This window comes from Podarcis raffonei, chromosome 7, assembly GCF_027172205.1.
Source record: "Podarcis raffonei isolate rPodRaf1 chromosome 7, rPodRaf1.pri, whole genome shotgun sequence".
Lineage (NCBI taxonomy): Eukaryota > Metazoa > Chordata > Lepidosauria > Squamata > Lacertidae > Podarcis > Podarcis raffonei.
Genome location: NC_070608.1, coordinates 28,219,213 through 28,241,540, shown reverse-complemented (window position 1 = coordinate 28,241,540; position 22,328 = coordinate 28,219,213). Strand labels below are relative to the sequence as shown.

At 42.0% G+C, this 22,328-nt stretch overlaps 1 protein-coding gene across 1 annotated transcript in view; it reads right to left on the bottom strand.

Annotated features, from left to right (window-relative positions):
- The window catches only part of CNGB3 (cyclic nucleotide gated channel subunit beta 3), a 93,510-nt gene that overhangs the window by 27,270 nt on the left and 43,912 nt on the right, over positions 1-22,328 (bottom strand). Inside the window, exons 6-8 of the mRNA XM_053395821.1 lie at positions 8,084-8,235; positions 5,111-5,317; positions 4,175-4,387 (exon numbers count right to left, since the gene is read on the bottom strand). Coding sequence (XP_053251796.1) covers positions 4,175-4,387; positions 5,111-5,317; positions 8,084-8,235 — 572 coding nt within the window. The remainder of the gene's footprint in view (positions 1-4,174; positions 4,388-5,110; positions 5,318-8,083; positions 8,236-22,328) is intronic.

Here is a 22,328-nt window from a genome sequence, read left to right as displayed (position 1 = left end):
CTACCCAGCTAATGTGAGTTGTCACTAAGCTTTATTGAAAGCAATGAGACTTCAGTTAGGCAAAGCCAACTCATTCAATTGATTTTGGATTTAGTTACAGCTAACTTTTAAAATTTAATGTATAGCCTCTGGAACTCAAGGCAGCATATATCAGAGTCTCAAACAATCTTTCACACAATCTTGTTTTGCTGAGCTTGAGCAAGGGGTCATACACACTGACACCAAACCCTGGGATATTAAGTTGGATCGGGATTTGTATGTTTGTAGGGAGATAACCTCTTTCCAAGACACAGTTTCTTTTTTAGTAACTTTGTTTGGGAATGGTTTAGAAAATCTGGAAATCTAAGCAAATATGTAGATTAACACTTGGTTATTTCTTTCAAATAAACAATATGCATTAGGAAACAAGACTGAGAAGAAGCCTATGCAGGTAGGTGGACATTTAGGGGTGATTAAAACTTCATGATTCTGCATGGGGAAAATCTCCAGTCTCTCTTTAAATATCATTTTTGAAAATATTTAAAGGTATAGAGGGAGGATAGAGGGATATAATGTTAGAATAAAAATCTCAGAGCAGTTGGATTAGGGGTATGGGTTCATAGGCTGTATGAACACACAAAGCGGGATGAATGTGCTCTCATTAGCATTAGAACTGTCAACATTAAGAATGATTAGATGTTTATTTTTAAATTACTGTCTGTGTGTAGGTGGGGCTTGATTGCACTTAGGAAATTGCCCTACATTGTGTCACACTATTGGCCTATCTAACCCACTATGGTCTACATTGATTGGCAGCAGCACTCCTGGGTTTCAGACAGGCTTTCTTCCCAACCCTACCTTGAGATTATTATTTATTATTTATTGACTTTATATACTGTTATGCCTATCGGTGTGGTTGCTCGAGAGCGATCAGGCAAGGTCCCTCACTGGTCTTTTCAAAGGCTTTATTATTGGTGCAAAACATTTACAATGCAGAATGCCTCTATTCCATGTCTTGCTCACTCACTAGCAGAATCTGAGAGTGGGCGGTCCTTAAACTTTCCCCAGCAGAGTAGTCTCTTGACCCCCAGCTGATGCCTCCCCTCTCTGTGCGAAAGCCTACTGCGCAGGGAAGGCTTGGGTAAAGGGGGACCTCCCTCCTCCCTGCTTTGCTCAGGCACGGTGTCTTGGCTCTTTCTTGCATCCTATGAGCCTTACAGCTCTTCCCCACTAGAGGCGGGGCTTCCGGGGGGGCACTAGGGGGCGCATTGGAAGATGGCTGACAATACCATCTCTCCGACCCACACGGGGTAATTAAGAGGCTGTTATGGGAGTAGGCAGCCTCCCTTGTTGCCCCAAGGAAATGGGGAACACTGCCCTTGCCTGCTGTGCCCATAAATCACCCCCTAATTCGAAAGAAGGGGGTGAGGGCCCTAGGCAGAATGCCCCCGTGTGGACCTCGGCTCTCCTAGACGCTGTCTCTGATCGCGCACTAGCTGCAGCAATTTGGAATAATTAATTACAAAAGAAGCAAATGCACATATTTCAAGTGAAGAAGGGGAGTGAAGTCTGCTAATTTAAGTGACCTCTGTGAAAGAAGACGACGGGTTGGAGAAACAGGAATATTTTACGATGAAGATACACCAAAGGCTGGGTATGTTGACAACGGGACTGAATGGGGGGGGGGAACCTTTTTTACTTTCCTTCTATGTGATTTACAAGAACCCCTCCTCATTAGAATCGTCGGTTGAACTGACCCAAGCAGGATGATTAAGGTCTGTGTGGAGATAAACTTTAACCAAAAGTATGCTTTATGGAGATCGAGAAGCAATAAGAGCTTTTGGAATGGTGCAGCAATTAATTCGGAGTCGCCATCTTGCCAAAGGATTTATAGCCGGGAGGAAGAACGGACTTGTTTTCAGACTGCATTCCTGGTGAATCTCCTCAGAGGTTTTGAGAAAGGAGACAGATTGGTGAAGATTAATGATGCTAAGACTGTTTTGATGTATGGAAGTGATGTTATATGGAAAACGTCTGGATATGACTACTGGATAAAAAAAAAAATATCCACGCAGGATTACAAAATGTTCTAACCAGCTTGTGGAGACTATCAGAGGTCACAAAGAGAAAGGAAAAATATATGAAAATAACAACAAGAGATGTGGAAAAACAATAAGAAAGGACTGGATAGTACTGTGAACATCATAAGGTTAGATTTGTGGACATTAAAACAGCAGTAAGAAGCAAGAAGTTGATTGGATCCCCTTCGGAACTTGAAATATGGGTACCCCCCCAAAAAATTTAAAATTCGGCTGTGTAATTTGGAATTTATGTAATTTGGTTTGATTTGATGTGATTGGTCGGTTAATAAAAAAATATTCTTAAAAATAAAATAGAGGCGGGGCTTCCTTCCTCCGCTGAGGAAGTGCTGCTTCCCACGATTTTTGGAGGCTCTCTGTAATCCAGCTGCCCTTCCCCCTCTCGCCTCTGAGCTGATGGCAGTTCCCTGACATATACCACCCTGGGTCTCAGTGGGCTCACATAAAAAGATCAAAACAAAAAAAAAAAAATTCCTTCCAGTAGCACCTTAAAGACCAACTAAGTTAATTCTTGGTATGAGCTTTCGTGTGCATGCACACTTCTTCAGATACACTGAAACAGAAGTTGCCAGATCCTTCTATATAGTGAGAAGGTGGGGAGGGGTATTACTCAGAAGGGTGGTGGGAATGGGTGATTGGCAGATAGCTGTGATGAGCCTGTTGACGACTCTTAACGACTGCAATAGGTCTTACAGGAAAAAGCAAGGGGTGAGAAGGTGAAAAATGGCTTTGTCATGTATAATGAGATAAGAATCCAATGTCTTTGTTCAGACCAGGTCTCTCCATGGTTTTAAGTTGGGAATGAGTTGCAAAAAAAATAAAAATAAATTTTTTTTTGTTTTGACTATGGCAGACCAACACAGCTACCTATCTGTAACTGTAATAAAAAGATCACAGTATATAAAATTAAAATAAAAGCAATTACCCAATAATACCCCCCCAAAAGAGCCACATTTTAAAAGGGTATGGGATGTTGATCAGGGATTGAACCTGGGACCTTCTGCAGGCAAAGCAGGAGCTCTGCCTCTAAGCTACAGCCTTTCCCATTGTGTTTAACCAGAACTGTGCACCTGAGCATTCTTCTGTACTTCATGTGAAGGAGGTTTCTTTATCCTTATTAGTGATGACAAAGACTTTGTGCTGGTCACCAGGCACCTGCCTTGCTCCACTTTCCATTCCTAGAAGCCACAGGCATTATGTTTATGTGCTGTTTAATGAACTGAATAGAGTGGAAGGTTATGAGTCATGGGGGTGGAGTGTGTGTGTGTGTGTGTGTGAATTCTTCAGTGCTTAGTTTGTTTTTTAAATATTGGTTTATAGGTTATGAATGCTGTAGTACTTTGTGAAACCTCTAATGTGCCTTTTGTTGAAAATGTGCTGTTTAGCTTATTTTTTCTAGTTGCTTTGTTAATAGTGTTTTATTGATTGTATTTTGTTAATTATTCATTACGATTTATGTTGTATTTGTGATGTTCTATTATGTTATTTATTGTTTACAAGCCCCTTGGCGATTCATTTGAATGAAAAGCGGCATAGAAATGTAATAAATCAAATCAAAGGAAAGAAAAAAATTTCTTCGGCATACAAAATGGATAAAAGTTAATCCCTCTATTTTCCTTAATTCTTATCATACATACCTTTATGGTAACTAGATATCTCCCTATTCAGCTAGCTGAACTACTTTTCCATAGTAAAAAGTGGAAAAGAAAGATGCATCAAGAAAGCAGGAAAGTTGCATTTTTAAAAGTAGTTCTCAAACTCTGTATCATATAGATTTGAAAATCATCTGCTGCAACATATATATCTTTTTTATTTTAAAAAATGCACACTATTAAAGACTCATGTGTTCTACTGAACAGATGGGGAACTCATGGGCCTCCAGACATTGTTGCTAACTCACCTGTCATATCTAGTATTACATATGGCCAGTTATTATAGGAATAGTCACATTAATTTAGACTAGAGAGGCCCATGCTCATGGCTGAGTGGGGAGTGGAACATAGGTCCCTCTGGTCAAAATCCAACATTACCTGCTACATTACGGGGTCTACTTATTGTGTGATTCTTCTGTGTCTTACCTCCCTGCCTACCTTTACTTACTATTATATCTCCACCTCTCACAAATTGTACTCGGGGTTGAAATATCAGCAGATCACAGACGTAGCAGATATCGCATAAGATGTCTATCACAATCCAGTATATCATGTTGCTTGGTGTCTGAAACGGGAATACTAATCGCAGTGGGATGAACCAGCAGTTCCAGTTATAAGCAACGGTAACCAAAAACAGCCATCCTATATAGCGACGGTCTAGAAAAAACAAAAAACACACCCTTAAAATTACTCTTCCTGTTTTTGGCATGACAATACATTGCCTTCAATATATAAATAAAACACCCAAGGATATATCAAGTTTAATTACAACTCAAAAACCCAACGACATCTTACGTGTTGGCTAAGCTGTGTACCAAGCATTGACTGAGCAGGCCACTTTCTTGTAGCTGGTCCTCAAATTAGTAGTGGGTCACAAGTTTCAGGTTAGCTAAAAGTGAGTCCAAGGCTGAAAAAATTGAGATGAACTGGGCTGGGCTTTTGAATTGAATTGGCAAGGCACATTCTTAATTTCACCAGTGAATACAATAAGTGACTAGTGCCAACCCACCTACTTGTCTGTGTAACAGAACAGTAGGACTTATGCAGGGTTGCCATACATCTGGAATTTCCCAGACATGCACAGGATTGAAGTGGAGAAATTTCCGGGCTGGGGTGAATATTGAAAAACTGGGAAAATGTCCAGGTTTTTGCCAACAGAACCAGGAAGTGTGTGTTTCAGTGTCACTCTTTGCCCATGCTTTTGGACGATTTCCCCTCAAAAAAGCTCAAAAACTTTTGTGTCAGGATTTTTTACTTCTGGAAATATGGCAACCCTAACTTATGTCAACAGAGGCCTTTATAATTAGTATGAACTACCAGTAATTTTGTTGTATTTACAGCTGCCACCAGCTCTTTCCTGTAAGAAGGCATTCAGCTTACCTGTGTATGCATCTATACTTTCTGGTAGCTTCATTTTCCTCAAGTATTCTTTCATGGGCGGCCTCTTGAATTTGCAGCACAACATATCACAGTAATGCTCCTCTGGTTTTGCTTCTTCTGGTTTCTTCTCCTCTTCTTTTTTCTCCTCTTTTTTCTCCTCCTTTTTCTCTTCTTTTGGCGGAGGGGGTGGCGCCGTCTTTTTGGGTGCTAGAGAAGTTTCCAAAGATGCAGCATTGCACACAAGTTTCTCAAATGCACAAAGATATCTGAAGCTACAGAGAGTTATACGCTAGAATACCCTCCAACATTTCTCCGATGAAAATAGGGATGTCCCATTCCATGATGATAATTTTACTGTTTTATACACCACACATCTTACTAGGTTTCCCCAGTCACTCTGGGCAGCTTCCAACATATATAAAAACATAATAAAACATTAAACATTTAAAAAACCCTTTCCTATGCAGTCATACCTTGTGTTGCGTCTGCTTCATGTTGCATCTTTTCACGTTACGTCCTGCGGCAACCCAGAAGTACCAGAATGGGTTACTTCCGGGTTTCACCACTTGCGCATGCACAGAAACGCTAAATCATGCTTTGCACATGCGCAGAAGCGCCAAATCATGCCGCGCGCCTGCGCAGACACAGCACTTCGAGTTGTGGGCATTTCACATTACTGATGGGCGTCCGGAACAGATCCTATCTGTAACACAAGGTACCACTGTATAGAACTTCCCTTCAGATGGCTTGGGGGGTGAGGGAGTTGGATAACTCCAATATTGCACCAATGGAAATAGGAACATCCTAAGGAAAAGTGGGACATTTTGGGATCAAATCAGAAACTGGAACAGCTTCTCTAAATCAGGGACATCCCTGGAAAATAGGGACACTTGGCGGGTCTGCACTCTGTAAACAACTGTCAACAAAATCCACTCTGCCTCAGGAACATGTTTGGCAGGGTGAGGATTAAAACTAATATTGTTATTAGTGTTAATATTTCCCTACACCATGATGATACGAGTCCTAGGTATGAAAGTTGAAATGCATTTAAATGTATTTTTTTAATCATTTCCTTTCAGCAAGATGCATGATGACCATACATTAAGTCAGGGCTTCTTTTCATCCAGAACTCACCAGAACTCAGTTCCGGCACCTCTCAGATGGGCGCCATTGCCATTATAAGAGAACAAGGGAAGCTTTCATGGTGAGTTCTGGCACCTCCTTTCCTAGAAAAAAAACTAGCACTGCACTCTGTACAGGGCATGAGGCTAGAAAGTAGGATTCCTTCTGGAATTCATTCAAATCAACGGCTTTGTGTTCGTTTATGGTAAGACCAGCTCTGGATATAAAAAGTTACAAAACTTTCGGCATCTGATTGTTAATCGGGATGTGAAGAGTATGCCAGACCTAATCACATGATTGGCTATTGTGTGCTGATTCAAAACATGTTGATGAAAATAAGCCAGCTCCCCCCGCCCCCGAACTGCCTCCCTGCCCAGGAAAAGCATCAAACGAATTGGGCATTAAACTCATCATGTGAATTGTAGGTCTCTAGGGTCCCTCTTAAGACCTTTGCCAAATGTGCAGAGGTCAAAAGGATGGAGTTGCTGGTGATGTTCATATTGGGTGTGGGGCCAGGCCAGCAAGGTAGACTCCCTCCTGCTCTATTAACTTAATAAACACAAGGTATCTTAATTTCTGCTGTAGGTGTGCCTGAATGCAAGAGAGACAGAAATCTAGTGAGGCAGCATGATGCCTGGCTGCTGCTTACTAGGAGGTAGGGGGGAGGGGAAAGACAACGGGGAGATTCACACAGTGCAAGCGCACCAGTAGTACCATCTAGTGCACCTGCTGGTGCATTTGCACTGCGCTAACCTTGCTGTTGCACCACCACACGGTCTGCTACTGGCAAAATCTAGGAAAGAAAAGTGTGTGTAAGGGTTCTGTTGCAGGACCAAAAAGCTGAAATATTGATATTTCATTTCTCTGATTTCTACTTTTCTTGGCAAGCATAAGGAAATAGATAAGCTGCTGTTATCTCAATCACCCCAGTGCATTTGTCCAGTTTATTGCATTCAGCTTAAGAGCAGACAGCAGTCTCAATGAACTGCAGAATGTGCCAACTATACACTTCCTTCTGTCTATTGTGCATTGTAAGAAATACAGATTTCTTCTGACAGTTGTTAAATACAGTGGTTAATTGATTTCAGGTGAGATGCATATCCTGCTGTGGCTTAGTGTATTACAGTCAATGTCAGTATCTCTTAAAAATAAAATTGCAAGATAATGTTTATGCCCCAAATGTTGTGTAATTTACTCACTCAGCAATCTCCAGTTTTTGATTTCTTCCTGGAGTTGCAAAAACAGAGCAAGTGTCAAGCACTGGGTAGTCTTCAAAACATGGGTTTCTGGACTTAATGTTTGGTTTCCTGGTTCACACACTGTCTAGGGCTGACCCATACAGCTTAGGAAGCATAAACCAGTGTAATGATTTGAATGACAGTGCCAGTTTATTACATTCAAGAATAATTCAAGCACATGTAGGTGTGGTACAGGGCTTATCCACCTTTCCTTTTGCCCCATTGCTTTCCCATAGGGAAACACAATCTTTAACACTGAATCGGAACAAATGGCAATTGAATTTTCAGCGGATTGCTGTTTGTTCCACTTTAGCGCTAAAGAGCAGGTTTTCCAGGGGAAAGTGACAGGCAAAGGAAAAACCACTCAGACCTGTGCCTAAAAAGTGTGGGTCAAGTGGAAAACCACTCAGACCTGTGCCTTCTAGGCAAAGGACAAGTGGAAGTGTTGGCGAGGCTGCAATTTGTTTCCATGAACTTAGAGAGATAAAATCTTTATTTGAATCAGCCACAAGCCATAGCAAAAGGAACCAAACACAACTAAATACAGATATAGGTAGATGGTTGACTATACAAAATACGTTCTGAGAGTTTACAACTATACAAATGAACTTACTTGCTGTTGGACTGGGCTCAGGAGAGGAGATGACTGGGTCACTCAGTTTTTCTTTATACGTAGCGGTCCTTTCTCGCATCTGCTTGATGATTTCTTGAAGCTGAGTTTGAGCATATTCATTTATGGGGGTTCCTGGTCGCTTATTCTCTGTCCTGTTTATGTGGGAAGAGAGAGAAGGAGAACAGTGCTTTGAAAGGTAAAAACAGTTGAAGGCAAGTAATAATAAGACGGATGAACCTCACCCCAACTCAGTCTTGAGTAGTGGAACCATTGTCTTGACCCACCAGTGGTCTGGTGGGTCAGGCATGCACAACATCCACATATTGTGGCCTACCAGATGCTGGAAAATTCCAATCTTTGCAACTTTGGGGCTAACATTAAATGTGATGGTGGGGGATATCATTCGCATGTTCATCCTGTTCACATGTAAGGCACAAATTGTGTGTTTAACATTCGTTTGGAAGCCACCCAGAGTGGCGGGGGGGGCTCAGCCAGATGGGTGGGGTATAAATAATAAATTATTATTATATTATTATTATTTCTCTGTGTGCCTTGCTTTTACAGTGGTACCTTGGGTTACGAACTTAATTCATTCTGGAGGTCTGTTCTTAACCACTTAACCACTTTAGCTAATGGGGCCTCCTGCTGCCGCCGCACCACCGGTGCGCGATTTCTGTTCTCATCCTGGGGCAAAGTTCGCAACCCGAGGTACTACTTCTGGGTTAGCGGAGTTTGTAACCTGAAGTGTTTATAACCCGAAGTGTTTGTAACCTGATGTACCACTGTAATAATAAAAGGAGCCCCTTCTAGCTATGATCAGACAGCCCCTCTCCTAAACTTTCACTGCCTTTCTCCTCCCTCACTCTGTAACTAAACATTCAAGAAGTGTACAAGTGTCAATACTGCTATTCTGGAAAAGCTCGCCTACCACTTGAAATTATTAAGTGGAAACACAGAACACTGAGGATTTTGCAGCTGTTTGGTGGACTCTTTATGACATATATGAACAATTGTTCCCATTTGAGCATTGTCTCTGCCAAATATGACTTTATATGGAACTATTCATGACATCTACATATGCTTTTAATGTACACATAACTTGCAAAGGCCAGTCTGGCTTTGGGTCTTCAAGCCAATCATATGGTGACCTCTTTCCACCCCTGTCCAGCTGCCCCATTTTCTCCCCCCTGCTTATTTATTCTTCTCACCCCTTCTTCACGTGTCAGTGGAAGAGCTGGTAGTGTGCCTTCAATGTTTTCATGTTGAGTGTTAAATGTTCATTTTGATTAATTTTTTTAAGCCAAACAAACAAGCACACCATCTTGTGTACCTGTGTGCACAATAAATGAACTGTATAAAACTACATGTGTAATCTATTTCACACAACTATTTCTACCTGTGTAGAGACAGTTTGTACATGTGCACAGTGTAATGTGTGAACGAGCGTTAAGTGAGATGGAAATGGAGGTAAGTACCTGGAGCAACTGAGAGGAGGCAAGGTAAAGGGATGAATTTGAATCCATGAATGTGCAGCACAGAATTAAGATTGGCATAATGCACAACTTTAATCTGCAAAGATAGTCAACAACTTGTACAACAGTCTTAGGACTCAGGAAACAATACTATAGAATGGAGAGTTGATGTTTAGAGAGGGCCTCCCAGGGCATAGTTAGAAGAACCCTGGTGGTCTTTGCAGTTAGAGAATCAGGACCTCTACTGTATTTATTTCAGATTTATAGCATATGACGAAAAATCTTGCCTCCCAACCTACCCCACAATTCACATTGACCTTTCTGTGTCCCCCACAACTGGCTTGATGCATAAAAGAGACAGGTTGGAGAGGAGGAAATGTGTATGCTTGCACACACCCCTCTTTCACAAATAAACACATATGCTTAGCTTTTCCCACAGCTGAGAGGTGCTGGTTTGATAGTTAAGTTCTGACACTGCCATGATTGTTAGGGGTGTGTCTTGGATGAGGAGAAACACAACCCTTCTGTAAAAAAACAACAACCCAATCCTTTCTCTGTGAAACTGACTTCATAGTCATATGGAATATTCAGATTGACTGGATATATTAGATTGTGCTCAGCCTGCACTGAAGCTGCACCTCTTCCTAACCCCCATTCTCTAATGATGTGAAAGGAATTCCACTGGGGCAACTGCAAAACAGGGCTGAGACTCAGCTGGGAAAGGCAGCCTGTGTTTAATTTAAATATTTGTAAAGCATGTTAATGTATTTTTAAGAGAAGACAGAAAATACACTTAATATGAAAATGGGTGGATCATAAACATATGATAGATTGGCTTTAGTCTGGATGAGTAACCAAATATTTAGAATAGAAAATCTCTAGGGTCCACAGAACTAAACTCAAAAGCAGGGGAAGAGCTTGAGTGATCAGCTGGGGGGGGGAGTTATTTTGCCGTTTGAAATTCTTAGGAAAATATATACTTCCCTACCATAAATGTTGAAATAAAGATGACTATGTTCATTATTACATGAAAGCTATGGAAGGGCACTAAGCTTAGTCTTCTCTACCAGATTGTCCTTCCCAGAGCTTATGCAGATAATTGTTTACCTGGCTATTTCTCTATTTGCTTTTGTGGGTCTTGTCTGAAGGGGAAAGATGCCCATAATCAGTGTTTTTTTTCTGAGGGTATGCAGGGGGTAAGCATTCCCCTAAACATTTTGTGAATCCTTGTACTTTTGTCCATTTACTGTATTTATTTCCCCCGATTGGAACTATAAAATGGTGATTTTCTTGAGTCAAAATGAGAGTACCCCTAAACATTTTTTAAGAAAAAAAGCACTGCCCATAACGCCTACAGAATGCACATCTTCCCACACACAAATTTCCAGAAGGGGAAAACATCCAACCTTCCTCTCTCCTACATCTTCAGAAGATACAGAATAGATCTTGAGCTCCTGCCACACTAACCACATAATCCAAACCCAAGATCTGCCTTGATGAGAGAGTTTGGAATTGGTGGATCTTGAGTTTCCATGTCTGGTTACACTTGCCCTCCCCCAGCTAAGCGGGTGCTCAGTCCAAAAAAGGGGCATTCTGGGGAGTAGCTGGGTAAGGTGGGGTATTACAAACCCTTTTTAGCTTGTTCACGTGACCCAGCAGAACCCAGATACCAAAAAGGGTGGTATATAAGTCAAATTCCTGCCGAACAGAGTTTGGAACAGGAGTAACTTCTGCTGGCTGTCCTGTTAGGTTTTTCAGTAGTCAGTGGGAAGCAGAATCAAAAAAGCGCAATATTGCACTGTAGCAATGCCCTTCCCTGTGCCAGGTTTCTTCTGTAATGTTTACTCACAAGCAAGTTCTTCCCATCAAAGGTCCTTGCAACATTACTTAAAAGCATCCTTATAGCTTTTGTCTCTTTTACTGGTTCCTGTACTGTGTGATTGGGGGATTATTGATGAGTCTCCCCTTAATTTCCCCTTAACTAATCAGCTTGGAAGAAAAGGGTTTAATTACTGTTTTCTTTTCTCATTATTTTCCTTGTCTTTCTTTTATATTGAAATAGCTGAACAACAAGCTGGCTTCTCTGCCCTTTGTGACTTGGATGAGTCTGTGTGTACTTCCTAGCACGGTCTTACTGATGGCCGAGTCATGCGATTTGTCTGAAGCTCCTGCTCCTAAAAGATGCACTTATTAATTATATGGTTTAATTAAACAATTATATAAGACTAATGACTTAATTAACAAAGTTTAAATGGGAAACATTAACCTTTTGTACACATTTCTAGCCTGATCCAAAGGCACTGAAGTTGGCAGCCTGAACATTGCCATTTTTAGTTGGATATGAACCCTATTAACATCTAATAGGACTTCCTTTAGGACTGCCAGCTGGGATGGTCCTGTGTGTTTGCTTTCAGGCCTGCTGCTGAGAAAACAAGGAGAAAAGCCATCCCTGCCTCTAAACGGGATCCTCATAACAGAGGGTCCTGGTTGTGCGCGGGACCCAAGAGCTCACTTGATAGGGTTAAAATGGGGGGGTAGGAGCAAGAAGTCCTGGCCATTCTCCTGGGATCACACTAGGCAATTTTAGCCAATAGCCAGTGGGTGGCGTGATCCCAGGGGCTTTAAAAACAGCAGTGTGATGCAAGGAGGGGCACTTGCTTCGCACTGTTGAACACCCGCCCACACTCCCTAGTTTAGTTAGAGTTGCTTGGCCTTGCTTTGGTTTGGGTCGCCTGTTTTGGAACAGGGGCTGGGTAGGAATTTTTCCATTTGGCAGATTGGCTTTAGCCATTTGGTTTTCGCCTACCCCTTGGCAAATCATCACAACTTGTAAGGTGGCTGTTAGGCATTGGCTCAGTTGGATTGTGGGGAGGGGAGGTGCGGCCATCACCTGCCCCTCCAGGAACTGGGTATTCCGTTAAAGGAATCTGGGGGTCCTGGATCTCGTCGAAAGTCTTCTTGAGGGGCTAGGGCCATGCCAGGACCACAGGAACCCTGGGGTGAGCTTAGTTTGGTCCTCATCGACCTAGCTGCCTCGTTTGGTTTACCCCATTTGACAATCACCCTGAGAGGTGGAGCCAGTTATAGTGGGGAGACTGTGCCTAAGCCAATACCGCTCATGTGATTGTATTTCAATAAAGTTGTGGCCAAAAATTTTGCCTAAAAACTTAAACTAATATAAGTGTCCGTGTGTATTTATTTGGGGGATGGTTCTTGGGGCCTCGAGGCACAAACTATTTCTTCCCTTCAGCATTTCCCAAGTATTCTGTACATTATAGAAGTAACACCTAAAATGGTAAGCTCTCCCTTTTGAATCCACTCATTCCTAGACTTGCTCTGGAGACCAAATACCTGACCTCAGCCATGTACCAGAATTCTTTATTTCAAGAGCTGGCAATGCTGATTTTACTTCCAAATAAATGTGTGCCTTGCAATATGACATTCGGCAAATTTAAGTTTTGTTTTGAATTCGCACGTTTCTAAGCACCTTCATTTATTTGAATAATTACTCTCTTGGTCCCTCGAATCACACTAATGGGCTCCGAAAACACAGTTGGGGACCAGCAGGCTTAGTAAGAGCAGCCCCTCCTGACTCACATTTTGAGAACTGCGAGTCTAAAATGGTGGGTCCACTTCCCCCTGCCTTTTCTCAAAGTGAAGGAATCGTATTCTTGTTTAGGCAGTATATCATGATGGATTTTCTGGCTGTTGTTCAAGTGTAAACAAACATAATATTTTCTGTTGTGATTGCTGATTTGTAATAAATTGAGGCTATCCAATATTGAATGCCAAAGGGCCTTCTTAATGAGTCATAGATCAGGATGAGTGTATCCCAATAACATACATTTGTGTAATATTTTTTCTCTAATCCATAATCCTTCCAAAAGAAATGTGAGATTTCTGGGCTCAACCAGTTTTAGCTCGGGTGTGCAGTTCATAACATAAACTCTGTCACTATTTGGCAGAAAAGGTTTCTCAGTCTCGGCCAGGCCGGGGAAGGATGAGGATAATGTTATTCTATACATGTGTATAGTTACATCATCCCATGCTTATTGGGTTACTGACCTCTATTCTCGCACTTCTGTGTCTTTCCATTGCCTATCCCTCCCTTCTTTTGTCATCTCCTAATCAGATGCATGTGTTAGCATCTTCTGGCACTAAGCAAAATGATGTGCACCTTGCGTGGGGAGCAGCTCGTGAACAAAACTTGGAAATGCATGTTTACACTGCTGGGCCAGTTTCCAATGTTCTTGTATTAATTTACAAGGCTTTTGATGACTTAGGTCCAGGAACAGCTTAAGCACAGCCTGATCCCTTATATCTCTGCTTGATTACGGAGGTCTTTGGGGAAGTCCCTGTTAGTGATTATAAAGGAGGCTAAGCATTGTGCATCTTTCCTACACATGTTGTACTATATCCACTGAGTATAGTACAGAGGAATTGCCTGGTAAAATGAAAGTCACATCCATCTAAATTCAGCCTACCTGCTGGAGCATGAAACAAGTTTCAAGATACCGTATCCAAAAGCAGAAGTATTAGAATCCAAAAAGCAGAATCCAAAAGCAGAAGTATTAGAAGTTTCTTTTAATTATGTAGTGGTGAATCCAGGTTTCTGCTACAAGACTTCAACTTTGAACAGTCTTAGTTTGCAGGCTGAACCAGAGTGTGAACAAACTTTTCAAAGTGGGAAGAGGGGAGTACTTTGGAGAACAAATTAATGGGTGCTAAATGGAGACACAGGATATAGAAACTGTATCAAATATGGCTGTGGGCAGTGCCTGCATGTAATCCTATCTGGGGACACTGTGAATGCCACTTTGAGCTACATCATAGAACCAATGTGAGTACTCTCTGCATGCTTGTGGAATAAGACCAGAAATATTTGCACTAGGATGGATCCAGATGGTAGTGAGACAAAAGGTGTGTTCAGGAATTTGGCTGAATGCTCAAAGTGTGGGTGATGAACAGGGCACACATGCAAGCCCCAGCCCCAAGTTCTTCTTGTGTAGAGTCTTTGATCTTCCCTACATTACAAGGGAAAGCTATTCAGGGGGCTTCTACTTATGTTCACTGAAACATGGGTAGACTTCTCTGCACAACCAGGGACCCCACTTTATCAGATTCGTTGGTTGCACAGAGGGATGTGGCGCGCCGCCTGTGGGGGCATGGTGCCTAGCACGGGTGGGAGGAACCCACGATGGCACCCCACTGGGATCACGCTGCCGGGGGTGGTGCACTCCCCCCGCACTCCTCTTCCTCCGCCACTGCCCCCACCCACACTTAGAGCATGTGTGTGACCATGCCTATAGTTTGTTTGAATACAGGCCCAGAAAGTGGTGGTAGCATGTTCATTTTTCCTCTCTCTCTCTCTCTCTTTTTGAAGCATCACAAAATTAATACGGTATCTTGAAACTTGTTTCATGCTCCAGCAGGTAGGCTGAATTTAGATGGATGTGACTTTCATTTTACCAGGCAATTCCTCTGAGCTATAATTAATGTAAGCACAGTGATTAATAGCATAATTAATTGCTGGTTTAGTAGCTCCGATTATGAGCCTAAACAACATCATAGATACTCTTGAGCGTAAGTAGATTGCAGGCATGCTAAAGCAGACTATACATCACCATTTAGGTCTTCACATTATTTCCAAGCCATTGTCTAAATCAATAGGAGTCTCCTAATAGAGGTCCGTACAACTCGTGACCGCCAAGATGAATGCAGCGCATCAGCCACGTATTATGGTTGTCTTGCTCCCCTCTTTTTGGCAAACAGGTTGGTGGGAAACCCAGAAGGTTTATGAAGTTGCTGGTGGGCTACATCCTTCAGGCTCTGATCACAGATCGTCCATTAACTCAAAGAGGTTAGAGACTGGGCTGGTGGTTGGATGAGTAAAGGTGCCAGACCAAGTCAGCAGTTTCATAGAATCAGGTGGAAGCCTATCAGCCCCTTGTGTCAGCTGATCCCTGCTATGCTAACAGTAGCATTACCACCTCTCATTTCTTTGTGGTGGTGATGCCACAGAGCAGCAGAGATGAGGTTAGACGGTCCCTCCACTAGCAAGCTGAACAAGTAGAACAAGATGACTGGGGTCCACAGCTAGAGTTCCAGGTCTGAGCACCTGGTGCCTTGTGAAGAGAAGTACAGGCAGGATACGAGCATTATCCAAATATAGTATCAGGGAGTCATACATTCCTGAGACTTGGTCAGTTGCCCCAAACAGCGGTGCTTTAAATCTGAACAAACTGATTGTGGTATAAGGCAGCATCACAGCCCCTTTCATCAGATGCATATACCATTAATATCTACAGAGAAGCAAACCCTTTCTTCCACACTGTTTTCTTGATCAAAACTGTCATTAAGCCAATACTGCTATTTACTACATAGCACATAAGAAGCAATAGAAGTGGACACGGGTGGCCATGAAACCAAGACACAGCTGATCAAGCATGGGAGCTTAATGTGACAACCCCCCCCCCCGGAAGCCTCTCTAGCAGGCCTTCAGGACTTTTCCAAAGCCACACCCTGCACTAGCTCTGCCTCATCCATACATGTTTTTGCATACCTGCCAAGTGCCCTGGGAAAACAGGACATCCCGTTTTTTCATGCGAGATCACGGAGGCCATTTTGGGTGCTCTGATCTTGCATGCTCTCACACTGCACTCTCTCCCCCTGAAAAAGTGCTCTTTGGGGAATGAGAGCGAGGTGTGGGTCGTATGACTTCCTCGGGAGCATGTCCCAGAAGACACACGTCCCGTTTTTGGGTATGAAAAAGTCAGACGGTATGGTTTTTGCCGGACTAGGATGTGTTCTTCAACTCTGAGGCTTCTTGCGTGCCTGAGTGGAGTATAGTGAAGGTTGTATATGATTTGATCTTGTAGTAATTGCACAGAAATGCAGCACATCTGCTATCAGTTCCATTGTTTAGCTCTTTGACCTCCTTTTTGGAGGGCAGGGAGAAGAACCCACCTGTCTGTTTGCCTTTTGCAATTTATACCTACCTACTATCCACCCCCATTGTTCTGCTGAGGTCCAGCTCCGAGGGCCTTCTGGCAGTTCCCTCATTGTGAGAAGTGAGGTTATAGGGAACCAGGTAGAGGGCCTTCTTGGTGGTGGTGCCCACCTTGTGGAACACCCTCCCACCAGATGTCAAGGAAATAAACAACTATCTGACTTTTAGAAGACATCTGAAAGCAGTCTTGTTTAGGGAAGTTTTAAATGTTTGAACTTTTATCGTGTTTTTAATATTCTGTTGGGAGCTGGCCAGAGTGGCTTGGGAAACCCAGCCAGATGGGCAGGGTATAAATTTTTTTATTATTATTATTATTATTATTATTATTATTATTATTATTTAGGTGATCAATTGCTTCACACACCAGACAAAGTGGACTTTAGACTATGAAAGCATATGCCACAAATAAATTAAGTGTGATAGTCTTTAAGGTGCTACAAGACTATTGAATGGACTCTGTCAGCTTTTAGCCATAGTTCAAGTCCACTGAATACATGTATTCAGCCAGATATTTTGTTCTGCTACAGTTAAAGGTTTGTCATGGAAATTTCCTTCCTAGTTGTCTTAGTTAGGCTGTCACAACAGGTTGAGAATCCTTTAGTCTTCATTATAGAGCTAAGGAATGAAAACAACCCCATGGCTACGCAATGCATACAGTTCTCCAACTCAGGTATCCAATTAAACTCTGAATAATATTTTATTTTAATTACTAGTTTTGTGACATGAACAAGGTATGAGAAAGTGTGAAGAACATATACCCAATCAATTAAACTTTTATTTAACAGAAATTCAGAGGAGCTATGTCACATGGTTTTTCTATTAATGGATGATTAACCTTGTTCAGTCTGAAACACCTTTAATGAGCCTTTCAGGAATAATTAGTAGAGCCAGCTTATTGCTTCACATGCTTGGAAGGTCCTAATAATTCAAAGAGAGATAACGGCAGCTTCCAGACAGAAAATCTTAAACCAAATTGTAGGGTTCTGGGCTGAAAAGAGTTGGTTGTTATTATAATTTCATCTGTGCCCTATGTATTTAAAAAATGTGATGACCTGATTTTTTTTTTAAAAGGGAAATAAAAAAAGCACCCAACAACCCTGGTTCCTGTAATATGAAAAACTGTGCAATACTGAAGGTTTAAAATTTTCAAGGCTGCCCCCAAATTCTCTCACCTCTTCACTTGGAAATTTGGCTTGCGTGGGTGATATTAATTTTGGCTCAGATATACAGAAAATCTGTGTGGGGTTCAGAATCTGAAATCCTCTATCTCGTTAAGGGTGTAACTCCGTAAAGACAATTATTATTTTTTTCCATGAAGAAATGAACATTACCAAAAAATAAAAATGTCCACCGATTGTGGAATTTAAAAGCTCTTGGGCCAAAGGCTGTGTTAATAAGAGACAGTACACAGCTGAAAAAGAGAAGTAATGAGGCATGTAAAGTTTTTATGCCTGTTCCATTTATGCTATATAATTCCTCTGTGATTGAATAAGTCAGGACATATGGTCAGCCTGTGTAGGCTGTTCAACCCCTTCCTTGCTGAGGTAATAGCTGGCTATGCCATCGCTCTAGCTAATCCCGCAGGTGGATTTTTAAATTACCTCACTGATGTGGTGACTTTCTCCCTCTCCCATGCTTTGTATACTTTGAAACAGATTCAAAAGCTATCCCCTCCTTCTACTCTGATTTCAGCATGTTTCAATAGTGGACAGCAAAGGAGTAATAGCTCCCATCCCAAAATAACTGCCATTGTTCCTTATCTATGATGTATTTGCCTTCAGCGTTGTTCGCTAAAGTAGTTAGACCACCAACTGGGCATGGTCTCCAATGACACTAGGGATGTCTATATCATCATCATCATCATCATCATCATCATCATCATCGTATTATTTATGCCCCATCCATCTGACTGGGAAGCACCTTCAGATGTCTTCTAAAGGTTGTATAGTTACTTATCTCCTTGGCTCAGGGTGGCATAACTCCATACCCTCCAATGAAAACAGGGACATCCTACCATGCCCTCCAACATATCTCTAATAATAATAATAATAATAATAATAATAATAATAATTTATTTATACCCCGCCCATCTGGCTGGGCTTCCCCAGCCACTCTGGGCGGCTTCCAACAAAATATTAAAATACTGTAATACATCAAACATTAAAAGCTTTCCTAGACAATGGAAATAGGAATGTCCTAAGGAAAAGCAGGGCATTCTGGGATCAAATCAGAAACCGGGACGGCTTCTGTAAATCCGGAACTGTCCCTGGAAAAGGGGGACCCTTGGAGGGTGTGAGCTGGGTGCTGCTCGCCAACAGGCCATGTATTATGGTCTGAAGTTTGCCTGTGAGCTCCACACCTCTCACACATATATACACACAGGCAGCTCCTGGGGCTATGTATCATTGCTTCTCTGCTGTAAACTGCAAATGGAGTTGCCCACAAAGGGTGCTCCCAGATAGGGGTTAAGCAAGTCATTTAGATAGTGTAAATAGGTTGCTGCCAAGATGTTTTAGTTGCTCTGACTTAAAGGGATTTTTCCTGAAGTAGGTAAATCTGGATTCAGTGTGTTTGTGTGCGAGGGGCAGGGGGAGGCTGGCATTTTACATTTGCTGAAAAAAGTGTGCTGAACAGCCCATGAAATCCTGACATTTTAGAAAGATGGAAGAGCAGCAGCATGGCTGTCAACACAGGCAGAGATTGTAGCAACCCTCTGTTCTTCTAAAAAGAGAGAGGGAAAGGGTCAGACTTTCTGCAGCCTGAGAAAAGACAGAAGAAACACAGGGGAAATACAGGAGGACAATGGTTAGATGGCAGCGATGTATGGATGCCTCACAGAAAGGGAATGAAGGAAGCACAGTAATTCCACACAAAATGCCTGATGTGGGAGCACCACTAGACAAGAAACAAAGGCCAGACTGAGCCTCACAGGTCTCTGTCTGACTTTTTTTTCTATATTCACTGTGCAAAATCTACATGTGTAGCAAAGACAAGGAACTTATTTTAATAGGCTATTTATGTGCTTCATTGCTGGGGTGGAGAGGGTTTTTCGCTCAGTAGTGAGGACTCTGCTTTGCATGCAAACGGTCCCAAGTTCAACACCTTACATCTCCAGGTAGGGATAGGAATAGCCCCTGTCTGAAACCTTGAGAGCTGCTGCCAGTCGGTGTAGACAGCAGTGGGCTAAATGGGCCAATAGTCCGTCTCGATACAATGCAGCTTCCCGTGTTTCCATGTTCCTACCATCCATTTACACAGCTGATCCATTCTGAGTTTCCTGTACATTTTGTGAGTGACCTCAAGACCCAGCCTCTCTCAGCCTCACGAGGGTAAAATGGGTTCTGGAGGACTCTGTGGGCCACCCTGAACTTCTTTGAGGAAGAACAGGATATAAATACAATAACAATAATAAGGTATAAAGATACTATAAAGGGGACATTCCAAATAAATATAGATGTCTGCAAACATCTTCTTCTGTTTTCCCAACAAGGGGATTTGGGTTTACAATATTATTTATTTACAATAAAGAACCAACCGCATTTCTGCTCCACAACACTTCTGTGGTCTACTTTCTGCATGCATTAAAGAGAAAACAATACTTGTAAATCTGAGTTCTCTTGCCGTTTCCTTTCAGATATTTACAACATACAGATAAAGTAGCAGAAGACCCATTGCACAGATGGCCACAATCAATAAGTCTACACCAATTGTCGTTAAATGAGAATGTCAGCTCTGAGTTTTGTAGCTTAACATTGGAATCTATTGATGTTTGCTTGCTTGTATTGTATTTTTCTATTCCTTATGTGCTAGTATGAATTAATCTCAGGAAAAGTGAATGAATCATCAAATTAAATTATTAATAAGTGAAGGGTTTTTTCCCCTGAAGCCATGAAAACAAGCAAAATGACAGGGGTTTCTTTGCTCACCAATGATGGAATTCTACACCATGTTTACATGCATTTCACTTATTTATTTATTTTCCAAAAGCTTATACATTTGTCAGTGAACATGCCCAATATAGGATTGTAATTCAGTCTACAGTTCAAGTTTATTTGTGTAACCTTAGAGTAATCTTGAAAACCGTTACAATAGAGATGGTTATATTTTTCTTGATCCCGTTATTAAGGATTCACATTCCTGTATATATAGATATGCTGATCTTACTGTTCCTACTCTGAAGAGATTCCATATATGACACCTCATCTCATCACACACAGGATGCCAAGGACAAAATTATTACTGTCCTGCAAAGCTATTAATCGGAATAGCCATTGCACTGTTATTAAAGGAAGAAGAAGAGATGAGGAACAACATACTAATAGACAGGCGAGTCTCAAAGTGAATCCTGATTCAAATCATTAGGAAGCTGGCATTAAAGGATTTCTGCTGCTCAATCATCATTCAGTTATTCAGCATCATCAGCCATTCATATATGCCCACTGCTTTTAGACATGACAGTTAGATGTGGCCAGACAAACGGGGGCTATGCCTGTCTACCATTGCTAATATCAATCACAATGTATTTTGTATATTTAAACATGAGAAAGTACTGAGATGGAAAGCCCCCCAAAATGGGTAATTTCTCTTGCTAATGGACTGTGAGGAATATTCTGGGGTGAGCACCCTGTCTGTCAGAAGCTAAGTGAGTCATTTGACAGGATAACAAATTGGCTTCTCCATCCAGAGGTGATACACTAGAAAACGAAAAAAGAGCAAATCTCTCCATAATGGACCTTCTGGAAAGCGATGCATTATGAATGGTGAGCAGGGAACCAGAACACATTTGGGTAGCTGTTGGATTTGTGGCAGCAGAAGCAGCAGCAACAGCATCTGAGGCCTGGAGAGTGGACTTTTCAAATCACCCATCCATCTGCTCTCAAACTTCCATTCATTTGCCAGTGACTTAAAAAAAACATTGTGTATTCTTGCTTACTGACAGTCACCTTGGAGGCCTGCTATGTCAGGCAAAGAGGTGGGATATAAATGAAACAACTCCCTGGTCCAAACCCATCCTTTATAACTAAGCCTAGGTACATATAACTGGCATAGAGTACAACCAGGGCTCCCCCCCCAGCTAGAACTCATAGAATCATAGAGTTGGAAGGGACCCAAGGGTCATCTAGTCCAATCCCCTGGAATGCAGGAATCTCAGCTGAAGCAGACATGACAGATGGCCATCCAACCTCTGTTTAAAAACCTCCAAGGAAGGAGAGTCCATCACCTGTTCAGGGAAGTTTTTAATATGTGACATTTTAGTGTATCTTTCATCTTTGTTGGAAGCCGCTCAGAGTGGCTGGGGAAACCCAGCCAGATGGGCGGGGTACAAATAATAAATTATTATTATTATTATTATTATTATTATTATTATTATTATTATTATTACCTCTCGTGGGAGTTTGTGTCAGAAGCTTGTCCTACACTCGAGTAGGACCCTGGCAGAGACACATGTCCAACTGGCATGTTCCCTCCCTCCTGGTCAATCGTTCGGGAGCTTCAAAAGCTTTCTTCAGCCCGAACATCACAGCGACCGATGCCAACAGACATCGGCACACTTAGGGATCTGCAGAGTCTGTGCAGTTCGCGTGACAGACCTCAGCAACTCAACATTTTGGCTAATCTACTTTATTTACATATAAACACACACGGAGCACTGTAACATGGCTCCCTCTCTCTCGAGCATCAGACAGCAAAGAGAAAAAGGACAAAGAACAATAGTCCCACTTCACGGAACACAGTAACACAAACATCCTGTCTCTGTCACTTC